General features: G+C 67.5%; 1 protein-coding gene across 2 annotated transcripts; it reads right to left on the bottom strand.

Moving 5' to 3' along the window:
• Positions 1-2,767: 2,767 nt before the first annotated feature.
• Positions 2,768-6,924, bottom strand: PIM3 (Pim-3 proto-oncogene, serine/threonine kinase). 2 transcript variants are annotated; one of them, XR_007129573.1, is made up of 7 exons: positions 5,522-6,924; positions 5,298-5,407; positions 5,149-5,199; positions 4,687-5,056; positions 3,966-4,142; positions 3,608-3,886; positions 2,768-3,544 (listed from the first exon to the last, which is right to left on the bottom strand). XR_007129573.1 is itself a non-coding variant. In XM_047742621.1 (6 exons), exons 1-6 carry the CDS (start codon positions 5,604-5,606, stop codon positions 3,699-3,701), a joined length of 981 nt encoding a protein of 326 aa, XP_047598577.1. In that variant the 5' UTR covers positions 5,607-6,924; the 3' UTR covers positions 2,768-3,698. The 2 variants fall into 2 exon arrangements, 1 of the variants encoding a protein (XP_047598577.1); XM_047742621.1 differs by having other exon boundaries at positions 2,768-3,886.
• Positions 6,925-19,969: the final 13,045 nt, after the last annotated feature.

The following is a 19,969-nucleotide window of genomic DNA, read 5'->3' as shown; positions in this document are numbered from 1 at the left end:
CCCCCCCACACTCCGCAGAAGCCCTGCACCCAGGAGTGGGACAATGTCAGATGGGGCCGTGGGGAGTCAGAGGCTGGCCCACTCCAGGCCCCACTGGTCCTGGGCCCAAGAGACCGGCCTGCCCTGGGGCTGGCCTAGCTCACCTGACCCTGGACCCCCAATGAGAAGTGTTGTAGCCCTCGAGGCTGCCTTCTGGGGTGGGAGGGGCCCAGGATGGGGGGCGCTTGAGCACCCCCAACCAGATCCCAGCAGGAGCCAGGAGAGGTCCCTGTGCTGACTGTGGGGCTCGGGCAAGGGCAGGCCGGGGGATGCAGTCTGGCCCCTGGGATCCTGACCGAGCACCAGGTTTGTGTCTTGGAGCCGGGGGCTGGGGGTGTCCGATGCAGAGGGAACAGCCAGGGGGCTCATGTGGCAGGGGTGGGACAGGGCAGGGGCTCACAGCCACAGCTCTGGCCTTCTGCCTGTGCCTCAGACTTGGGGCTCTGCCCATGGCAGTACCTGGCCAGCCAGGAAAGCTCCTCCCACCGGGTGCCACACCCTCTGCCTCTCCGGTGGTCTGAGCCTTGCTCCCACCGCTGGGGTCCTGGATGCAGGCCCCCTCCCCAGCTCCAGGCCCTCCCCAGCGGGAGTGTCCAGCCTCGTTCTCAGCTGCTCGCGGACATGTGAGGGTATTACCGTGGGGGCCGGAGCCATGATCCAGCATCTACATGAGAGCCTCAGTTTCCCCAAGCATGACCTGGCTGCGAGCCCTTGCCTGAGGGATGCCCATAGCATCCAGCCCAGGACTGGGCAGGCCACAGTGTCCCATGGCCCTGGTGCTTGGGGTGCCCAGGCTGGTACGGCCAGCGTGGAGACAGAGGGGTGCAGGGCTAGGCCAAAGGGGGTGAGGACGGCCAAGCTGCCCGCTCTCAGCCTTCTCCCATGTTCTCCCTCTTGCCCCGGGGCTGGGCCCTCTGCCCAGGGTCATGCCACCTGGGCTGATAGGTACCAGCCCCCCATCTTCTGCCGGACCTCAGGCTCACTCCCTGCCTGACCACCCTGACACACACTGGCCTGGGCTTCCCCCAGCAGCACCCCTGGATCTGGGGCCAAAGACACCCTGTGGCCCCAGCATTCGCATCCGCATCCCACGAGCCCATCAATGGCCACCCCCGGGGCTGTCCCCGCATGGCTAGCCTGAGCCCGCCCCACCTTCATGGCATCACCCGCAGACAAGGATCCCAGGGAGTGGGAGGTCAGAACGTCCCCTGGCTTGGGTGCCCCAGGGGCTCCAGCACTCCCAGTGCAGGGCAAGCCCCTCCTGCTAACCTCCCGACGGTGACCCCTTGCCCTCTCGATGACCCTGTGCCCTCGAGAGCACCCTCGCCACATCCGCACCAGGGACCGGCCCTCCACAGCATGTCCGAGACCCCGGCCTCGACCCAGCAGCAAGCTCTGAGCGCCCGAGGGTGAAGGGTCCTGGCCCTCCCCAAGGGCTTGCCTCGGGGTCCCCCCAGACGGGAGCGCCACGGGGACGGCTGGACGGCTGCTCAGGTGAGGATGGGCTAATGCAGGGGGAGGGAGCGGTGCCAAGAGCAGCCTGGCATCCTCAGAGGGCAGGTGGGGGAGCTGGCATCACAGTGACCTGGGAGTCACGGTCCCCAGAGGAGGACGCAGAAGCCCTAGCCTCAACTCTCCCTGCTCGGCCCCCCACCCAAGCCCCAGCCCACGAGGCCCAAGGCTCCTACCCAGAGTCCCTGTCCTGGCAAAGGGTGTGGGAGGAGCCACAGCAGGCTGGTGGGGGGAGGGGGGGACTGTCACCCCAAACACGCCTCTGCTTCATGCATCTGCCTGTGCTGAGGGGGCCACCCCTGGGGACCCCTCAGGAAAGACTCCCCAGGCCCCAAGCAGGCCACAAACACCCACTGACTCCCCGCAGGGCCAAGATCAAGCCAGGAGCCGCCCCCTCCCCGTCGCAGCCCTCCTACCTGTCCCCCGCCACCCCCACCCAACGGACACGAGGGCTTCATCTCCTCCCGACTGTTCCTGTTTGTGGCCTCAGGATGTTCCTTCGTCCCGATCTGAGTCCCCAGGGACCCATTAGCAGGCACTGGGGCAGGCGAGGGTGCGCGTGCTCTGTGGACGGGACAGGTAGCTGGCACCGGGGGGACTGTGGGACCCAGTGACAGGCCTCCAGGGGCTCCGGGCTGTGAGCCCCGGACACTGCTGCACCGGAACAGCCACTCTGCAGGCCTGCGGCTGCTTCACCCCTCCAGCACCAGGAGCCGCCAAGCAGAGGGCCCCAGAGAGGGGCCGGATCTGACCAAAACATCCACTCAGCCTGCCCTTCGCGCTGGGGCTGGGCCACATTTCCACACCTGGATCTGGCTGTGGCTTCTACCTGCTACCTTACCCTTCAGCGGTCAGACCAAGGCTGCGCCAGCCAGCACGCGCCCCTCACCTGGCTCCACTCACTCCTGTTGTGTGCAAGGAACGCCTTCTCACCCCTCCACCTGGCAAACTTCTACTCGTCCTCCAAAACCCCTTCCAACCGTCTGCCCAACAGCGCAGATCCCGCTCCCTGAGTGGCCTGAGCAAAGGCCACCTTCTCTTCCCACCTCTGGGCATCTCTAATAACAAGCAAGAAGGTGCCCCCGGGACCACCCACAAGCACTCCCCAGACTAGGGGTGGCAACAGCCCTCGGGCAGTGGGGGATGGGGACCATGGGGTGACAAGAAGGACCCTTCCCCAGACCTTTCACCCAACCATCCTGCCCAATGAACACAATTATATACAAAACAATTTAATTGAAATACTGTATAAAAAATATGATCTCCGGACATCTCACTTGTGAACTGAAAGATACCCCATCCTCAATGCCTACGCACACCGGGACCCAGAAACACAGCTGCTACAATAAATTAACGGCCTGAGACTCTGTCCCCCCACCCCCACCTCCAGAGCCAACAAGCAGACTGTACAAGGTCAATAATTTAAAACCCACCCCTACCCCACTCCCCCCACCCCCGAGGCGCAGAGCCACAGGCGGCGGGGTCCCCCTCACCCCTTAAATTAGCCGCTGTACAAGTCCATCTTCGACAGACACAGGTAGGATCAGGACCTGGGGTCCACACACAGCCACGCCCCCACCTCCGGGCCCAGAGGTGCCGGGGGCGCTGGCAGGAGAGAACCTCCACAAATAAATTAGACAATAAATAGCCCTCCTCGGGGTCAGACCAGAAGCAGACGAGAGCAGGCGCACACACCCTCGGGCGGGCCCGCGCACACAGCAGAGGCCCCGCCGTTGCATTGTTTGTGCACAGACGTGCCCAGAGGAACACCGGAGGCAAGCGGCGCGGGAAGTGGGCACAAGGGACCCCGCGTCCCTGGTGAGATGAGGCCACGGGACGTGCTCCTGGTCCCACACGGTCCGACGGGGGAGGCGCGGAGGGCCAGCACGGCAGCTGCCCAGAGCAGCGCAGGAGAGGAACAGTCTCAGGGTCCCGCCCCTGCCCGGCCCAGGCCGGACCTCACGTCGACCGGGGCGTCTTTGGACAGACAGAGCTTGAGAGGACCAAGTCCCGTGAAAGCAGCGTTCGGAAAGGCACTCAAAGCAAAGCAGAGAGCCCGGCGCCAGAGGTCACTGCTTCCGCAAGCAGCAGCCGGCTCGGGCGGGGCTGGTCCCTCCGGCTCCCACCGGCCAGGCCCGGGCTCCTCCTCACAAGCTCTCACTGCTGGACGTGGTGCTGGCCCCGTCGTCCACATCCAGCGCGCAGAGCCGCAGGTCACAGCTCTCGGCGGGGCCCCCCTCAGCCCCGAGCATCCAGGGGTGCGCGGAGATCTGGTCCAGCGAGGGCCGCTCCGAGGGGCGCAGGGACAGACACCACTGAATGAGCTGCTGGCACTCTGCGGGGAGGGGGGGCGCAGGGTCAGGAAGGGGCGGGCTCCTCGGGCTCCCAGCGCCAGCCCCGCACCCGCCACGCACCTGGGGAGACCCTCCTCCGGAAGAAGAGGCGGCCGCGGAGGATCTCCTCATCCTGCTCGAAAGGGATGTCGCCGCACACCATGTCGTAGAGCAGCACGCCCAGAGACCACACCGTGGCCGAGCGCCCGTGGTAGCGGTGGTAGCGGATCCACTCCGGGGGGCTGTACACCCGGGTGCCTGGGGCGGGGGCGCGGGGCCGTCAGGGCGTTCGCCCAGGGACCAGCGCCGAGCCCCCGCGCCCCACCCCCCAGGCCCCCGGGAAGGCCGGCCCCGAGGCGGCAGCGGCCTCCAGAAATCCTGGCCGTCATCACCCTGGAAAAGCCCGGCGGGCGCGGCCTCCCCAGCTGGCCCGCCCGGCCGGGGGAGGGGCGGGTCACATGAGCCAGGGCTCGGGTTTCACAACAAACAGATGTGAGCCGAGGACAGCGCGGGCGGGGCGCGGGGGGACGCAGGCGCGGGCAGCCCCGGCTTCCCCGCGCTCCGCAATGCGGGGATCTCTGCGGCGCCGCCCCCGCTCGGCACGCACGCAGCGTCCGCCCCACGCACGGGGAGGCCCGGGCACTCCCGGCGCGCCCCCGCCCGCGGCCCCCCGCGCCCCAGCCCCGCAGGCAGAGGCGGTCTCGAGCCCGCCCCCCCCTACCGCGAACCCGCTCCCCACGCGCGCGGCCTCCAACAGTCAGCGGCCCCCGCGGGCGTCCCCGGCGGCCGGCGGCGCGCTCACCGTCGAAGTCGGTGTACACCGTGTCCTTGAGCAGCGCGCCCGAGCCGAAGTCGATGAGCTTCAGCTCGCCCGAGCGCAGGTCCACCAGCAGGTTCTCGTCCTTGATGTCGCGGTGCACGACCCCGCAGCTGTGGCAGTGGCGCACGGCGGCCAGCACCTGCGCGAAGAAGCGGCGCGCCAGCGGCTCGTCCAGGGCGCCGCGCTCCGTGATGAAGTCGAAGAGGTCCTGCGCCGGCTCGGGCCGCTCGAGCACCAGGAGGAAGCCGTCGGGCCGCTCGAACCAGTCCAGCAGGCGGATGACGCCGCGCGCGCCGCCCGCCGCGCCCACCTTGCGCAGCAGCACCACCTCGAGGGGCACGGCCGCGCCGCCCTGGGGGGACACGGCGGCGGGTCAGCGCGCCCCGCGCCGCGGCGGCCCGCCCCCGCCGACCCTGGCGTCCGCCCCACGGCGCCCGCACTCACGATGCTGCCCCACTCGGTCACCCGCTCCTTCACCACGTGCTTCACGGCCACCTGGGGGGGGGGGCGACACGGATGGTCAGGCCCGGCGGGGACGCGGCGGCACGCGCGGCGGGCGAGAAACCGGGGGTCCGCCCGGCGGCCCGACTCACCGGGAGCCCGTCGGCGAGGCGACTGCCCGCGTAGACGGTGCCGAAGCCGCCGCTGCCCAGCACGGCGCCCACCTGGTACAGCTTCTCGAAGCTCTCCTTGTCCGCCTTGACTGTGGGGACCGCGCGCGGGCGGGATTGGTGCGGCCCGGCGCGCCCCGGCCCCGGCCCCGCGCCCCGGCTCCCGCCCCGACCCCGACCCCGCCCCGGCCTGGCCCCGCGCGTACCTGGCTGCAGAATCTTCACCGGGAGGTGGTCCACGCCGCCCGGCCCGCACAGGTGCGCCAGGGAGCCGAACTTGGAGAGCAGCATCGCGGGCGGCAGCGGCGCGCGGGCCCGTGGCACCCGGGCTCTCCGCCGCCGCTCACCCGGCCCGGCTCCCCGCGCGGCCGCAGACGCGAGAGGGCGGCCTCCCGGCGCCGCGCGGGGCCCCGAGCCTCAGACGGACGCGGCCGCGGCGCGAAGCGGGAGCGCCGAGACCCGCTCGGGCGAGGCAGTCCGCGCGGCGCAGGGGGCCCGGGCCGAGCCGCGCGTGGACCGCGTGCACGCGCGCAGAGAGCCGCTCACACGCCCCGGCCGCCTCGCCCCGGGCTTTTGGTCCGCGGCGACCGTATCCCTCCGCGGGGGCGGGGCGAGCGGAACCCCGCCCCCTTCGGCCGCGGTCGGCGCCGCGGGGTCGCCCCCGGGAAACCGCGCGGGCGGCCGAGGCGACGGTCTGGCGGAGCTGGGCCCCGCCCCCCGGGGTTGGCGAGGGCCGGTGTGCCAGGGGAGCGCGGCGATCCGCCCGGAACTAGCTTCGCTGTAGTGGAGCCGCGGAGGCGCACAGCGTGGCGTGGCCGTACACGTCAGCCCGCCCCCGCGCGCGCGCGCGCGCGGACACGCACACAGAGACACGCGCGCACACACGCACGCACGCACACCGCGCACGCGCAGCTCCTGCGCGGGCGGTGGCCGAGGCGTGTGGGGCGGGGCCGCGGGAGCCAATGGTAGTCGGGGTTTCCAAGGGCTTCCGAGGCCTCAGCCAATGGCGGCGCGCGGGCGGGGCGGGGACTCACCAGTCCCGCCCGAGGCCGTGCCGGGGAAGGTCAGCGGCGGAACGCGAGCCCGCCTCCCCCGCGCTCGGAGCGGGCGGCTGCACGGCGAGAACTGTCGTGAGCGCGGGGTCCCGAGCCGGGGCGGGAGTCCAGGAGACGACCCCCGTGTGCCTCGGGCCGTGCGAGTGGCTCTCCGGAGGTCCGTGCCCCCTCGCACGCAGCCGGCCCAGCGCAGGGGGACGCCGTGCCTCCCCCGCGAGGACCCTGCTCAGCGTCCGCGCTCTGGAACTCGCAGCCCCTTACGTGGGCTAAGTGCTGACCCAGCCCCGGGCGCCCCCTGCTCGCCCCGGGGCCAACGTTCTTACCGGGGCTTGACCTCAAGCCCGCAGCCCGAGGTCCCTACCTGGCCACGCCTCCCCTCCCTGGAACCTTTGCTCTGCTGTCCCCATACCTGGAACACAGGTCCCCGCTCTCCACCCACCTGGCTGTCCTCCAGGCCCTGCGGCTCCCCGCCTTTCCTAGGGACTCCACCTCGATCATGGCAGTCAAGGCCCGAGACAACCGAGGCCCACTTGAGCCTTCAGGCTCATACAGAATCACCTGTATGAAGTGGTCAGCCCTTACGAGTTGCTGACCTCGACCCAAGGTCACCAGCCTGAACTGTCCGGGACTCAGTGTGAGCAGCTCTCTGCCAGCTGCAGCAGCCACAGAAGAGGCTTCCACACCCGCTGGCTCCTTTCCCCATCTCAGAGAGGGTTGAGGGTTGGGGAAGCCGAGAGGCCAAGGTGCTGGCATTGTGGGTGCTGTGTGAGGCCTTTGTGGCGCCTGTGGGCTAGGCTGGGGTCTAACCGTGGCAGCCACAGCCTTCAGGAGTGCCCCCCAGACACGCACACTCCCCTGCCTCCGGGGCCTGCCCTGCTGGCTCCCCCAGCACACCCAGCCTCCCCCAAGCCCCTCTGCCTTCGCTGCCATTCACTGCCCCTATTACTGTCTCAGATCAGAAAGTGGACCCTCTCCTGGTCCAGCTCATGGGCTCTTGCCTCACAGGAGCTCTATCCACCATCCTGCAGCATGGGCCTGTGGGGCAGGGCCCCCACAGGGTTAGATCTGAGGTAGGAGGCAGGAGCCCGCCCCTTTGGCCCAATCCATGCAGCGCCGGCAAGGAAGGAAGGGCTACTGTCCACTTGGGCGTCCTTCCAAGGACAAGCAGAGGGTCCCAGAGCCTAACCCCTGGAGAGCGAGTGCCCTCAGGTCAGGCTCTAATGGGTTTCCAGACCTATGGCCTGTGCTGGAGCTGGGAGGGTGGGACTGATGTAGGGTCTTCTGGGTCTAGGTGATGACCACAGCAAGATGTGGTTCTGAGGCAGGCCTGACTCCTTGGACAGGGACTGAGGTCTCCGGTGGCCTCCCTAGTGGGCCCCCAGCCCCTCAGGTGAGGCTCCAGGCCAGTCCTCCTCACATGCCCTGGTCTGTGTGCCCAGTGGGTCCTTGGCCTTGGGAGGCCAGTATCCTGGGGTGGCGGGCAGGGGGGGGGTAGCTCCTGAGTCTTGATCTGAAGACCTTGAGTCTCCCCAGACTCAGAGCAGCGTGCTGTCACACTTCCTCAGAAAGAGGTGTGTCCTGTCGGCGGCCCCTCAGACACAGGTAGCTGTGGCCCAGCCAGGAAGTCCACGAGCAGCAGGCCTGGAGATACCCAGCACACGGCAGGGTGGGGGCCACCAGTCGTGGGCTCAGAGGGAAGGTTGAGGTGTGGGGTCCTTATCCTGCTGCCCCTGACCACAGAGAGCGAGGCCTGTCCCTTGGCCTCCCATCACCCTTCCAGGTGTGTGGGGCTCAGGCCCCTGTGCTGTAGACCCCTCCATGCATGGGGCCATCCTGCTGAAGGGGCAGCCTTTCACCTGAGCCAGTTGCCTCTTCCAGTCCCTGTCCTCTGCAGGCAACTGCTTGCTGAGGTGGAGAGGGGGGCAGGATCCCCCCGAGGCTCCCTGCCCGCCTCTGGCCCTGGAAACAGCTGGCCCCATAGGTCACCCTGTCCTGCTGGTGGGAGAGGCTGCGCTGTTGCCGTGGTGACCGGAGGCAGGCTGGTCTCTGGGACTACGAAGGAGGAGCGGGGTGGACAGAAGACAGCCTGGGTCACCCAGTCTGTGTCTCACACACACATGCACGCACACTCTTACATGTGTATGAACACACCCACAGAGCTGGGCGTCATCATAGCTGGGGAATGAGGAGGAAGGGCACATACTGGGGGAGTGCTCTCCCACACTCCCCCAGACCCTGGGGCTCAGGCCTGCCCTGGGCCCTTTTCCCTATTCCCTGGCTATCTTGTCTGCCCCAGTCCCCACACCAACAACTAAGGCCTCCTCGATATGCCCCTTTCCAGCTCCCCCTAGCATCCCACAGGTTTGGTCAGCCCCCTGGCCTCTTCATACCCCTCAACCTAGGCCAGTCCTGGAGGGTCCCTCGCCTTCCCCCATCCATCGCTTGCCTGCCCATGGTTCAGTGGTTCTGTCCCAGTGCCCCAGCGCTCCCCGCCTGCGCTCTGGGCCTCCCTCCCTGCTCTCAGCCTCAGGCCTGTAGCCCCTTCCTCTGCAGTCTTCCCAGCTCCCACCCTCTATTACTTTGCTGCTGCCCCTACCCCCCAGGGCTGGCCATCAGGTGAGTCCCCGTGACTTGGCCCACGGTCACAGCTTTCAGCCTCAGCCCCTCCAGCCTCCACTCCCACTGCAGGAACCCTCGGCCTTCCTGGGAGGGTCCTCTCCCCAGCCCGTGCCCCTGGCTTGCTGTCTCCCAGACAGTGTCTGCTTTGCAGCCGCTTCCCTCCTGCCCTGGCCCCCAGCTGGGCCCAGCCCCCCTCCTGCAGCACCCGCCCACAGTGGCAGCCTGGCGAGGCGGGGAAGGCCTTGCCTCTGGCCTCCACTTGCCTCAACTCTGTGTGTCCTCTCACCCGCTAGGGAGGGGAGCCAGCAGAACCGGGCTGGGGTTTTGCAACATTTCCAAAAGCAACACAGGGTAGAGCTGGGCTGGGGTTGGGTGAAAACCAGTGGGAGCCCATGGGCAGGGTGGCTGCATGAACTCTGGCCTCCCTTCCCAGGAGACCCCAGCCTGACCTGACCCTTGCCCAAGCCTGCACTCAAGAGCTTGACACCCCACCTGCTACCACCAAAACTTGTTGATCCCACAAGCCACTGGGGCCTGGTGACAGCTCACCATGCTCTTGGCCAAGGAGATCCTGAAAAACCAAGAAGCCCAGAGAGCATCCACGCCTAACCTGGAGAGAGGCCAGGTCCCCAGTCGAGTGGACCCAAGGGCAGCTGGACCGGGGACCCCAAAGCCAGCCTTGGCGGCGGCAATGGGAACAGTGGGCATCCAAGCAGGAGTCCTGGCCTCACACGGACCCTCTGGCCGGGGATCAGGATCAGGCCGCCTCCATGATATGCAAGGCGTGGGCCGTACCCGCTTCCTGGACACTTAGCTGGGGCTTCCCACCTCTGGGCCTTCCTTTCCCGCCCCCTCCCTGACTCCTTCCCCCACAGGGCTCCCTCCTCTGAGCTGAGCAGCCTCAGCCCAGCCCCATCCAGCAGCCAGGCCACATGCCTGCTCTGCCATCCACCCACGCCAGAGCTGTGGGCACATCCCTGACCTCTCCTAGCCTGGGTCTCCCATCTGTGGGGACTCTGAGCACCCTTGCCTGGGCCCCAGGGGGAGGATCTGGGAAGATGTGTGGGAGTGCTTGTCCATGACATGCGGTAGGCCTCTCGCGGACACGGCCGTGGTGGATTGGTGGAGCTGCTGTCCGGGATACGAGCCCAGGCTTTCGTCGAGAGAGTCCGGAGTTTCGTTGGGACCAGGAGGCCCGGTACACCCTGGCAGCTCCACCCCGACCCCACTGAGACCCTCAAGGCCCAGGAGCCCGGGCTGGATGGGACTAGGGGAGGGCAGCCCCACGCCCCACCTCCGGGGCCTCCGCTGCCTGCCTGCCGCCTCTCGGAATCCAGCCACGGAGCATCCAGCGGCCTGTGTGGATGGTGCCTGGATTGGACGGGCCCCTTGCCCTGCGTTGCTCAACCTCCGGCGCACAGATGAGGAGATGCACAGGGGCCACGACGGGGGTCCTCAAGGAGCCAGAAGCTCACTGAGCCTGTGTTTGTCTCTGCCTGGCCTGCAGCTCTCACTGGCCCCGGGCCAGGAGTTGTGCAGGCACTGGGTCCCACGTGGGGGCCTCCTGGAGGAGGAGGCCCAGCTCGGCTGTCTCCAAGGCTGACTGAGCAGAGGGAGGGGGTTGGGGGCTCTCAGCGCCATGATGGCCAGGGTGCAGGCCAGGGCAACAGCAGAGCCGTGGGCTGGCCCCGAGTTGTGCTGTTGGAGCCAGTTGGGAGGTCTCTGTAGAGGGGAAGAGGCTGGTGTCCTGAGTCCAGGAGGGCCTTGGGGCTCAGGACCTACAGCAGTGGTGACTGGGACAGTCCCTGGGCTGCGGCGCGGGCCACTCAGACAGCGCTCAGGCTGTGGAGGAACTGTCCCCTATAGATGGATCCCCAAGGTCCCCAGAGCTCAGACGCCCAAGGGCCTGGTCCCAGCTAACTTGAGCTCAGGACACAGGACGGCCTTGGAGAGGCGCACTCAGGGAGTCCTTGCCGAGTCCCTGCCTGCGCTCAACGCTCACACACACCCCGCTTCAGCCCCGGCCCTGGCCTTGCCTTCACGCGCGGCAGCTCAGAGACAGCAGCGGCCCACGGTGGCAGGGCCGGCCTGGGGTGGCAGCTGGCCCAGCCAAGCAGACACGAGAGTCACAGCCAGGGCGCGAGCCCCACCCAGGACCAGGTCAGGCTGGCTCAGCCCCTCCCTGCCAGCCCCTGGCCCCCAGCCAGTGCAGAGCTGCTAATCCTGGGTGCCCGGGCCCTGTGGGTACCCCCTCCGCGGATCAGAGAAGGATGGCTGGGGAGTGAGTCCCCCATGCTGGGCGCTGGTGGAATGCCAGTGGGTCCAGGGAAAGTCGGCAGGCCCCAAAGTTCTGCTCGGGGACGAAGGACGAGACCTGCACTGGCCAAGGCCTGTGTGGTCCTCAGTACCCTGGGGACACGAGCTGGTGCCCAAGCCTCCCTGGACCGGTGCTCCGGCTGGCCCGCTCCCTTCCATGCTGCTGGGGGTGGCCCCAGGCCTGTGGGCAGGGGCAGATCCTGGCAGCCACAGGCTGGGTGGGGAGCTGGGCAACTGCCACGGGAGCCCCAGGAGGCCCCCTCCAGCCTGTGCTGCCTTCCAGACTCCCCTCACTGTGGCTTTTGCCAGAAAGACCCAGGTCTGCCCCTGGAAGCATCCCCAGCGCCAGACCAGGGCTGGTGCGGAGAGGTACCTGGGCACTTGGGTCCCAAGACGTGGCAGGGTAAGAGCGTGGAGGCTCCTGGGACCCCACTCAGGAAATGGTGCCCACTGGGGAACGTCAGTATTCACGGGCTGCTGGCCAAGCCTGTGAGGGAGGAGGGGACAGTCTGGTGACCCTGAGCCATGACCCTGGGCTCAAGGACTTTCCTGCCTTATCGTGTTGTTCTGGGGGTGGGGGGACTTGGGGACTACTAAAGGAAGAGGGGTTTGAGGGTGCTGTAGCTCTGGGTGCCCCACCCCTGTAGCAAGTCTAGGCTCCAACACAGACTGGGGGAGGTCAGAGGGCCCGCTGCGGGAGGAGCCCTGCCCTGTCCTGTCCCTGCTCCCGCCCCCAGGCCAGAGGTGGCCTGGACAGAGCATCCGGTCCAAAAGAAGTGGGGGGGGGGCTAGCTTCCCCTCAGGGCCACTTCCCGATTCCCAGAAAGTGATTGTGGATGGGAACAGGGCAGGGAGGGCTCTGGCCAGGACATGCCCCCAGGTCTTGCCCCTGCTCACTCCTGCTGCCTCCGAGCGGGCTTGCATGCCTCTGAGGCCTTCCCGGGGCTGGTGGCGGCTCCGCCCCAGGGCCCAGGAGCCCAGAGGGGCGCAAGCTGGCTGGGAGCCAGGCTTTCCCAGAGCTCCCCAGTGTCTAGTCTGCCCGCGTCCGGGCTCAGACAGACAGCAGTGGCGCGCATGAGAACAGGTGAGCAGGTGTGTGTGCAGCCTGCGGCCCCCGTGGACGAGACAGGTCGTGTCCAGGCGTGTGTGGTGGGCGCTCTGGCAGGCAGGCTGGTACATCCTTCCCCTCGTCCTCCCAGGCTTCTGCCCGGCTGGTCAGGCACCATGGCTTGCAGCCCCGCCCCACAGCAGGGCAACTGAGTCACCACGGGGTTGGGGGCAGAGCCTCAGAGCGCTGTGTGGACCCTCTGCCGAGATCCAGAGCCAGGTCCTCTGAGGGCGGCAGGGGCCAAGCGTCCTGTGAAGCCCTGAAGGTAGGAGGCCAGGCTGGGTGTGGAGAGGGCCAGGGCCAGGTCCTCCGGGTGGGCGACCAGGACAGGGGAGAGCGGGGGCAGGTGTGGCTGAGCACACCTGACAGGAAAGAGAAGTGGGGCTGGGGCACAGGTTTGGTGGGGGGGTGTTCTGCTAACCCCACCCTCCAGGTCAGGCACATTCCTGGGCTGAAGCAGGCCCTGTGGGGGAGGGGAGGCACAGCCACCAAGTCCCACAGAGAAAGGGAAACCTGTGCTTTCACCCTCCAGCTTAGCTCTCCCACGCCCAAGAAATTCCCCATCCCAAGCCACCAGTGCCTCCCTGCCCGATCCCTTCCTGCTTCCTGTGGGCCTAGCTTACCCCCAATGACCTGGGAGGAGTGCCGGCTGTGGGGGCTGGAGGACGCAGCCCACAGGTCACCCTGTGTCAGCTCAGAGCTGGTCCCCTGGGCAGAGAGGGCCCCACTGGCCTGAGTTGGGGTGCACCATGGCCCAGGCACCAGGAGGCTGCCCAAGAGCCATCCTGGCCCAGAGTGGACGCTAAGCAAGCCCCCTCTACCTCCTTTTGGGGGCCTCCCCGGACCTGGATGGACTCAGGACAGGGGCCTTGCCTCTCTGGGATCAACAGCGCAGGAACACCGGCCCCTTTGGGGTCTGGGCCCCCAGGGGTTCCACGCTGAACCTGCCTTCCTATCTGTGAAATGGGTCCTTCAGGGACTCCCCTGCTCCCAGGCGGGAGGCAGCTCTGCTCGTAGCCAGGCCGGGGCATCTCCCTCTCTGTCCCCTCCAGCTCAGGCCAGCTGTGCCCACCTGTGCCGCCTGGCCACATCCCCACACCGACCCTCTGCCCTCTCAGCCTCCACCTCCCGCCGCACTCCGTCTGGGTGTTCCAGGAGCGACTTCCCTGGTGGCAGCAGCAGGAGGGGAGCTGCTGGTTCGTAGTTTCTGGGACGTGCCTATGTGGGGTTTCGACCTGGCCCTCGAGTCCTTCCCAGGCAAGCGAGTCAGCTGCTCTGGGACCTGGGGCTGAGGCCGCCTCATAGGCAGCAGGAGAGCCCAGCTTACCGGGCCACCCACCGGCTACAGTGATCCTGGGATCCATCCTGCCCTTGCCGGACCTCCCCCAGCCCCAGCCCCCAGGCTCTGCCACTTCTCTCCACCCCCGGGGCCCTCCGCACACTCCTTCTGATGAAGCCTTTGGAGCCTCTTCTAAACACACCATTCTCTTGCTCCAAACCGTTTAGCGGCTCCCTCTTGCTTGTGGAGGAAAGGCAGAGCCATTAGGCCTCAGTTCTCTGACCTGCAAAATGGGTCTTCAGGGAGCACTGCCGGGCCCCACAGGGCTGCCAGGGAAAGGTGTGAGTGGGGAGGGGCATGATGTGCTGGGCAGGTGGGGGCACCCAACAGCACCCTGAAGCCAATGGGACCTGCTTCTGTTTCTCCCCCCCACTCCAGCACCTCCACTCCTATGCTGCTCCAACTGCTCCTGACCTCTAGACGCTAGGAGCACCATGCTCCCAGGCTGCCTCTCAGGCTTCGCCTGGGCTTGGCCTCATGCAAAGGCCCAGAGCAGACCCGGTCAGGGCTGCCTGGGCAAGCGATGGGCGTGTGCCAGACTGAGGTGGGCTTGGAGGTGGCTGCAGGAACAAGCTCAGGCCCGGGGGTATCATTCCAGGTCCTGGATCCCAGTTCCGGGCACGGCTCCTAATGCCTCATCTTGCCTGCTGGAGAGCGGGCTAGGAAGGGAGGGGATCGATGGCCACGCCCCCACCCAGGCTCAAGACCTGCCCAGTTCTCCTCCTGGTCCTCATTTGCATATTGGGAAACTGAGACTCAGAAATGCAAATGGCCAGCCGGTCCCCAGTTGCCAGCTCAGGTCAGGCTGTGCTGCCCAGCTCAGAGGCTAGACAGCCAGCTGAGACCGGGGTCCCTGAGCCGGTGGGAGGGGGTGAGGGAGGGGAGGGAAGGGAGCTGGGGTGGACAGCCCAGAGCCCAAGGCCAGGCCTGGAGATTGGGCAGGAGGGGCTGGGTGTCCCTGTGGGTCCCTGGGTCAGGCAACATCAGGACGGAGGTGTCTCCCATCGGGAGGATCTAGGGTCACGGGGGGGTGGGTAGCTTGGGGCAGAGGGACTCCAGCCAGGCCACGAGGAGCGAACTTGGACGGTGTGGTGGCTGGGGACGGAGCCCCAGCCGGGCTCGGGGAGTGGGCTGGGCTGAGCCTGGACAAGGGGGCCCCAATGCAGAGTCTGCCCTCATGATGTCTCACCTGCCAGGACCCCAGTACTCCCAGCAGAAGCAACTCACTGCATGCCTGGGTGTGGAGCCTCTCAGGGAGGTGGGGCGGGGGGCCTGCATCTGGGCAGCCTGGCCCCTGTGGCCCCGGTTGCTGGAGCGGGGTCCCCATCTGCCTGCAGCACAGAGATGGGTCTCTGGGCCCACAGAGCAGGTTTTCACACCCCCAGAGGCCAGGCCCTGGGCGGCGTCCAGACCCGTCCCCCCGCCCCATGCACCCATCTCTGCATCTCTGCCCTGAGAGGAGGATCTAGACAGCTGCTCTCGGCCCATCCCCCCACCCCCTCCAGGGCCCAGCCTCCGTGGCTCTGCTGCCGTCTGGGCTCTGCCATCTGCCGCTGGGCGGGCGCCCCAGGGTGCTGCCCGTGACGCAGGCTGTGGCGTCTGTTCCGAGGGCCTCCTGGCTGGATCCCAGCCCACGAGCACATGTGAGCGTGGCCACGCAGGCACACACGCGCACACGCACACGCGCGCACACGGTCAGACCGGTTCTACCCCTCTCAGGGCAGAGGACAAGCCTGCCTGGAGGCTGTCCTCTCCCTTCCTTGCGTCTGGCCTAGGCCTCCCACCTGCCAGCTGGGCAGGAAGCCGAGCCTGCCCTAGGCTGGGGACCTGGAGGAGGTTCGTGACCTGAGGGGGTGGGGCGCAGGCAGAGGACAGACCCCGGTCAGTGGGGACCCTGGAGACCCCCTGGGTGGCCGAGGGGCTGGGGAGGTCACGGAGGAGCGGCCGGCACCCGGCGTTCCTCCGCGGGCGCCTCCAGCTGGGTGAGGGGCGCCGCCGCCTTGCCCCCGAGCTGCACATCACCCACACATGTCCCGTGTAAGGGGCCACCGGTGGATCCTGAGAGCCCGGTGCGGGGGCCTGGCAGGGCAGACCCGGATCCCAGCAGCTCCCAGCAGGGGGCCTGCACCAGCCCCTTCCTCTGACCTAGGTCTCGGGTCCTGCTCCCATGCCTCACTCATCAAGGACACACCAGCCCAGCGCCTCACCGTCCCCGCTCTCCCCTGGGCCCTGTGCTGACAGCCTTTCCGTCACGGCGACCATTCAGGCCCTCCTGGCATGTGGGCACCCCCTCACCCTCTTCTGGCCCCTGCCCCAAGGTTTGGGGGTGTCCGAGGCGCATCTGGGAAAGTGCCCTGAGCCAGCTGTGGGACTGGAAGGGAGTGAGCATCTGCGTGGGCAGGGGGCAGTGAGCGGGCACCTGCGTGCCAGGACCTGGGCCGGCTTGCCTGGGTGCTGGGTCACGGCTGGGCCGGTGTGGACCCTGAGCGGCAGGCCCGAGCGCCGGTCTCCCCAGGAGGGTGCAGGGGGCTGTCCCCAAGCCCGAGCGTCCACTGACAAGTCCAGACACCCCGATGCCTGTGACCAGGCCTCACCCTCAGGCTCCGTCTTGGGCCAGTGCAGCCGGGCTGCCACCCTTGCCGGGCAGCCCTGTGGCTCACTGATCTGCGGGCCCCGGCCCTGAGCCTGACAGAGGGAGTCCAGGCCCTGCTCCCCCACACCCCCCAGGACCTTTGGCCCCACCCAAGGGATGGCCACCTCCCAGGCCCCCTCTAGCGGGAAGCCCTGCCGCTGAGGGCCTTGCTTTCCCCACCCTTAGGCCTGGCCCCAGGCAGTTGGCTGGGAGGGTGTCCTGCCCCAGGGACGCCTGTCTGGGTGCGGCAGAGGGGAGGAGCAGCGGGCAGGCCCACTAAACATGGTGCACACTTGGAGTGGGCGTCTAGGCTGGGAGGAGCACCTGAGATCTGGACCCGGGATGCCTGGGCCCAGGGGCTGGCCAGGGTATGGGCTGTCAGGGGCGTGGGCACTGGGGGCAGGACGTGGGGACAGGCTAGGGGGTGCAGGCCGCGGAATGCAGTGCAGAGGCCGTGGGGGGCTCAGGTGGAAGGAGGGGAAGGCAGGGACAACAGGCAGGAGATGGAGTGGGGTGGGGGGGGTTGCTGGGCAGTGGGAGGCTGCAGATCTGGAGGGTGGGGCAGAGCAGTGGGGAGTGGGGGACCCAGCGGGAGCTTTGTGGCCCACGGCTGTGGGGCAGGGGTGCCTGGGGACACAATGGGCCCTTGTCCAGCCTGCCGAGGCTCCCAGGTGCTGTGCAGGGACCCGTGGGGCATCTTGAGCAAACACACGCCCTGTTCCGGCCGCACACAGTGTCCTGGGACGGGTGGCCATGGCTCTGGGCCAGCAGAGAGGGTAGCAGTGGCCAGGCCCACACCACCGGCTGGAGCCGCCCCTGCCAGGGGCCCCAAGTCTACCGCGAGCAGCCCAGCAGGCTCCCTAAAGCTCAGCCTCAACCCCTGGGCTGGTAGCCGCCCCCCACCACGCCCTTGCTGGAGCCTCGGTGGGCAGGTGGGTGTGGGTTCTGTCCTTCAGCCCGTCTCCCAGGGCCTGCCACCCCAGCCCCACATGGCCACAGGAACCGGGCCTGGCCGCCACCGGCCAGGGCTCCCGGGGCGCCTGGATACAGAGGCAGGCTCAGCTCCATGGGGTGCGGCGGGCCCAGGGTTGAGCTCCCTCCCTTCCCTCTTCCTTCATAGTTCTGGGGGCGGCCAAGGATGGAGTGCTGGCCGTCCTGGACTGCCTGGGGGACCGTGGCTGTCCTGGGTTGCACAGAGGCCGGCATGGGCACTGAGGCCTCAGGGTCCAGTCGCAGGCCAGCCTGGGTCTGCCGCTGGGGACCCTCATGGTTGAGGGGCGACCCTCCGCTGCCACCCACTGCGGGGGGAGGTGGGGTGCGCAGGACCCGAAGGGCCCAGCAGGGGACCCACCCTGGCTGGTGACAGCTCTCCAAGCCGCTGGAGAGGCCCTCAGGGGCCCAGAAGGGGGTATTTGCATGATAGATGAGTTCTCTGGAAGGCTGTGGCTGCCAGGACGCACAGACATGAGCGTCGGCCACTGCCAAGGGCACACAGCCAGCACCTGCGGTCAGCCACCCAGCCAGCCCCGAATCCTAAGTCCCCAGCCACCTGAGCCTGGCCATCCTCACAGGCCAGGCCCTCCCACTCCCATGTCCACCAGGCCGAAGGTGCCCCCAGCTGGGGGTAGCTTGCTGCTCCCAGGGAAAGCCCAGCTCTGGGCCACAGAGCCAGGGTGCTGGCCCCAGCCGGCCTCAGAACACGTCCTCACCTGTCAGGAAGACCCCATCCAGGCCCAGAGCTGCTCGATGCCCCTGGTCCCCCCCCCCGTCAGGGACCCGCTCAAGGGGAAGACCTGGCCAAGTCAGAAGGGCAGGTGGGAAGGGAGAGCGGCTGGGTGGGGCTGGGGGCTGGGCTCTCTCCCTCGGCCCCCTTGGAGACAGCAAAGAAGAAAGCATCTGACTGTGATTCATGGGTGGTGGGGAAAGCCTAGACCAGTGCCCTAGGTGAGAAGCGAGTGTGGGCCCCTCGGGTTACAGCACGTGGCAGGAGCAGCCAAGATTAACCATAACAACTGGTCTCTGACCCGGCGTCCGCGGAGACCAGCGCTAACGACACGTCCCGTCCCCCCGCACCTCCCGCATCCCAGGCTCTCGTGCGGGGCCCCACCCCATGGGGCACCTTGCCCGCCTTTCCCGTGCTGCGGCTCTGGGCCTGGCCAGCCGGGCCTGAGTCTGTGACAAACAGATCGCCCAGCAGGACACACTGGTCACTTCCCGGTGACCTCCAAGTCAGGGCACCTCCGAGTTCCCAAGCCCGGGGCGGGGGGCCTCCGGACGGGGTCCAGAGATGTGCCAGCGACTGTCTTTTGAAAAAAAAAATGCGCATTTCAATATCCAAATTACTACATGCAACTTGCCTGCAGAGAAGGGCACCAAACTGGGACGTCTGAAGTCTGAGGAGTCCTAACGATAGTGTGTGTCGCCCCAGGTCACCCAGCAGGGCCTTGCTAGGATCTCAGCCCACCCTCCAACCAGGAGGCGTGCAGGTCAGGGCGTTAAGCAGCTCGGCCCCTCTGTGCACCTGTCACGGAACTCTTCCGTCTCCCCAAACTGAAACTGTTCCCATCACACGCTCTCCCCCCGCAGCCCCCTCCTCGGCCCCACCGTCGACTCTGTCCCCTGGTCTGACCGCTGCGGGTGCCTCCTAGAAGTGGGGCCAGACAGGATTTGTCCTGTGTCTGGCTGGTTTCACTCAGCACCGTGTCCTCGGGGCTCCCCCAGGTCGTGGCAGGCGTCCGCTGCTCCTTCCTTTTCAAGGCTGAGGACTGTTCCACGACGCCCACGGGCTGCATTTTGTCTGTCCCTTTGTCCAGCAGGGGACACTGGGTTGCGTCCACCATTCTTCTACTGGAATAATGCCACCGAGAATGTGTCTGTGTCTCTGCTTTCAGTTCTCAGAGCCATATGCCCACGAGTGGAACCCCGAGTCCCACGGTGACCCCCGCGGTCCACCCCGTGCTCCATCCCCAATACCGGTGCACATGTGTCCGCTCCATTGTTGGGGAGCTAGCTGTCCTTGAGGGGGAGGGGGACCTCAGGGGGGTTTTGATTTGCAGTGTACTGGGGTTTTCCTGCCTAACACCTTCTCCCTGTCCTCACGGTCCTCTGCACCTAAGACCCCCAGCCAGCACGGGCCCCCGCCCCTCCTCAGCCCCCGTGTGGCCGCTCCCTCCTGACGGTGTCCCTGCTCACCTGTTCCTCTGCCACACACTCCCCTGCTGGCCCCACCTGCTCAGGGAGCCCCTCCCAGCCTCCGGGGCCCATCATCAGTTGTCCCCACCGGCATGTCCGACAGACACAGTGGGAACACCATTTCTCAACTTTACAAGCCCCTAGGGATCCCCTCACCCCCAGCCATGAGACTTTACCAGCCAGCTCCTGGAGGGGGGCCCCGGCTGCTGCCTCCTCCCCTCCCGGACGCCCTGGGCTCCCTCCCGCAGTGTCATGTGGGTGGGCTTTGGCCGCAGCAAAGGATCCTGAGCTTCGGGGGCACTGGCTTGTGATCACTGACTCTGCGGGTGGCGGATTCCATTGTCCCTACCGCTGCTGCTCTGCGTACACGGGCTGCACCTTCCCATGGAGCCC

The sequence above is a fragment of the Lutra lutra genome, chromosome 8, assembly GCF_902655055.1.
Source record: "Lutra lutra chromosome 8, mLutLut1.2, whole genome shotgun sequence".
In the NCBI taxonomy this organism is placed as follows: Eukaryota; Metazoa; Chordata; class Mammalia; order Carnivora; family Mustelidae; genus Lutra; species Lutra lutra.
This window is presented reverse-complemented; position numbering and strand designations above follow the sequence as displayed.

Excerpts from the sequence above, each read along its gene's own strand:
- PIM3 (XM_047742621.1), bottom strand. The coding sequence starts at position 5,606 with ATGCTGCTCTCCAAGTTCGGCTCCCTGGCGCACCTGTGCGGGCCGGGC. Across the intron at positions 5,200-5,297 it reads GCCTCGCCGACGGGCTCCCG|GTGGCCGTGAAGCACGTGGT; the intron begins GTGAGTCGGGCC and ends CCCCCCCCCCAG. Across the intron at positions 4,143-4,686 it reads GGTGTACACCGACTTCGACG|GCACCCGGGTGTACAGCCCC; the intron begins GTGAGCGCGCCG and ends CCCCCGCCCCAG.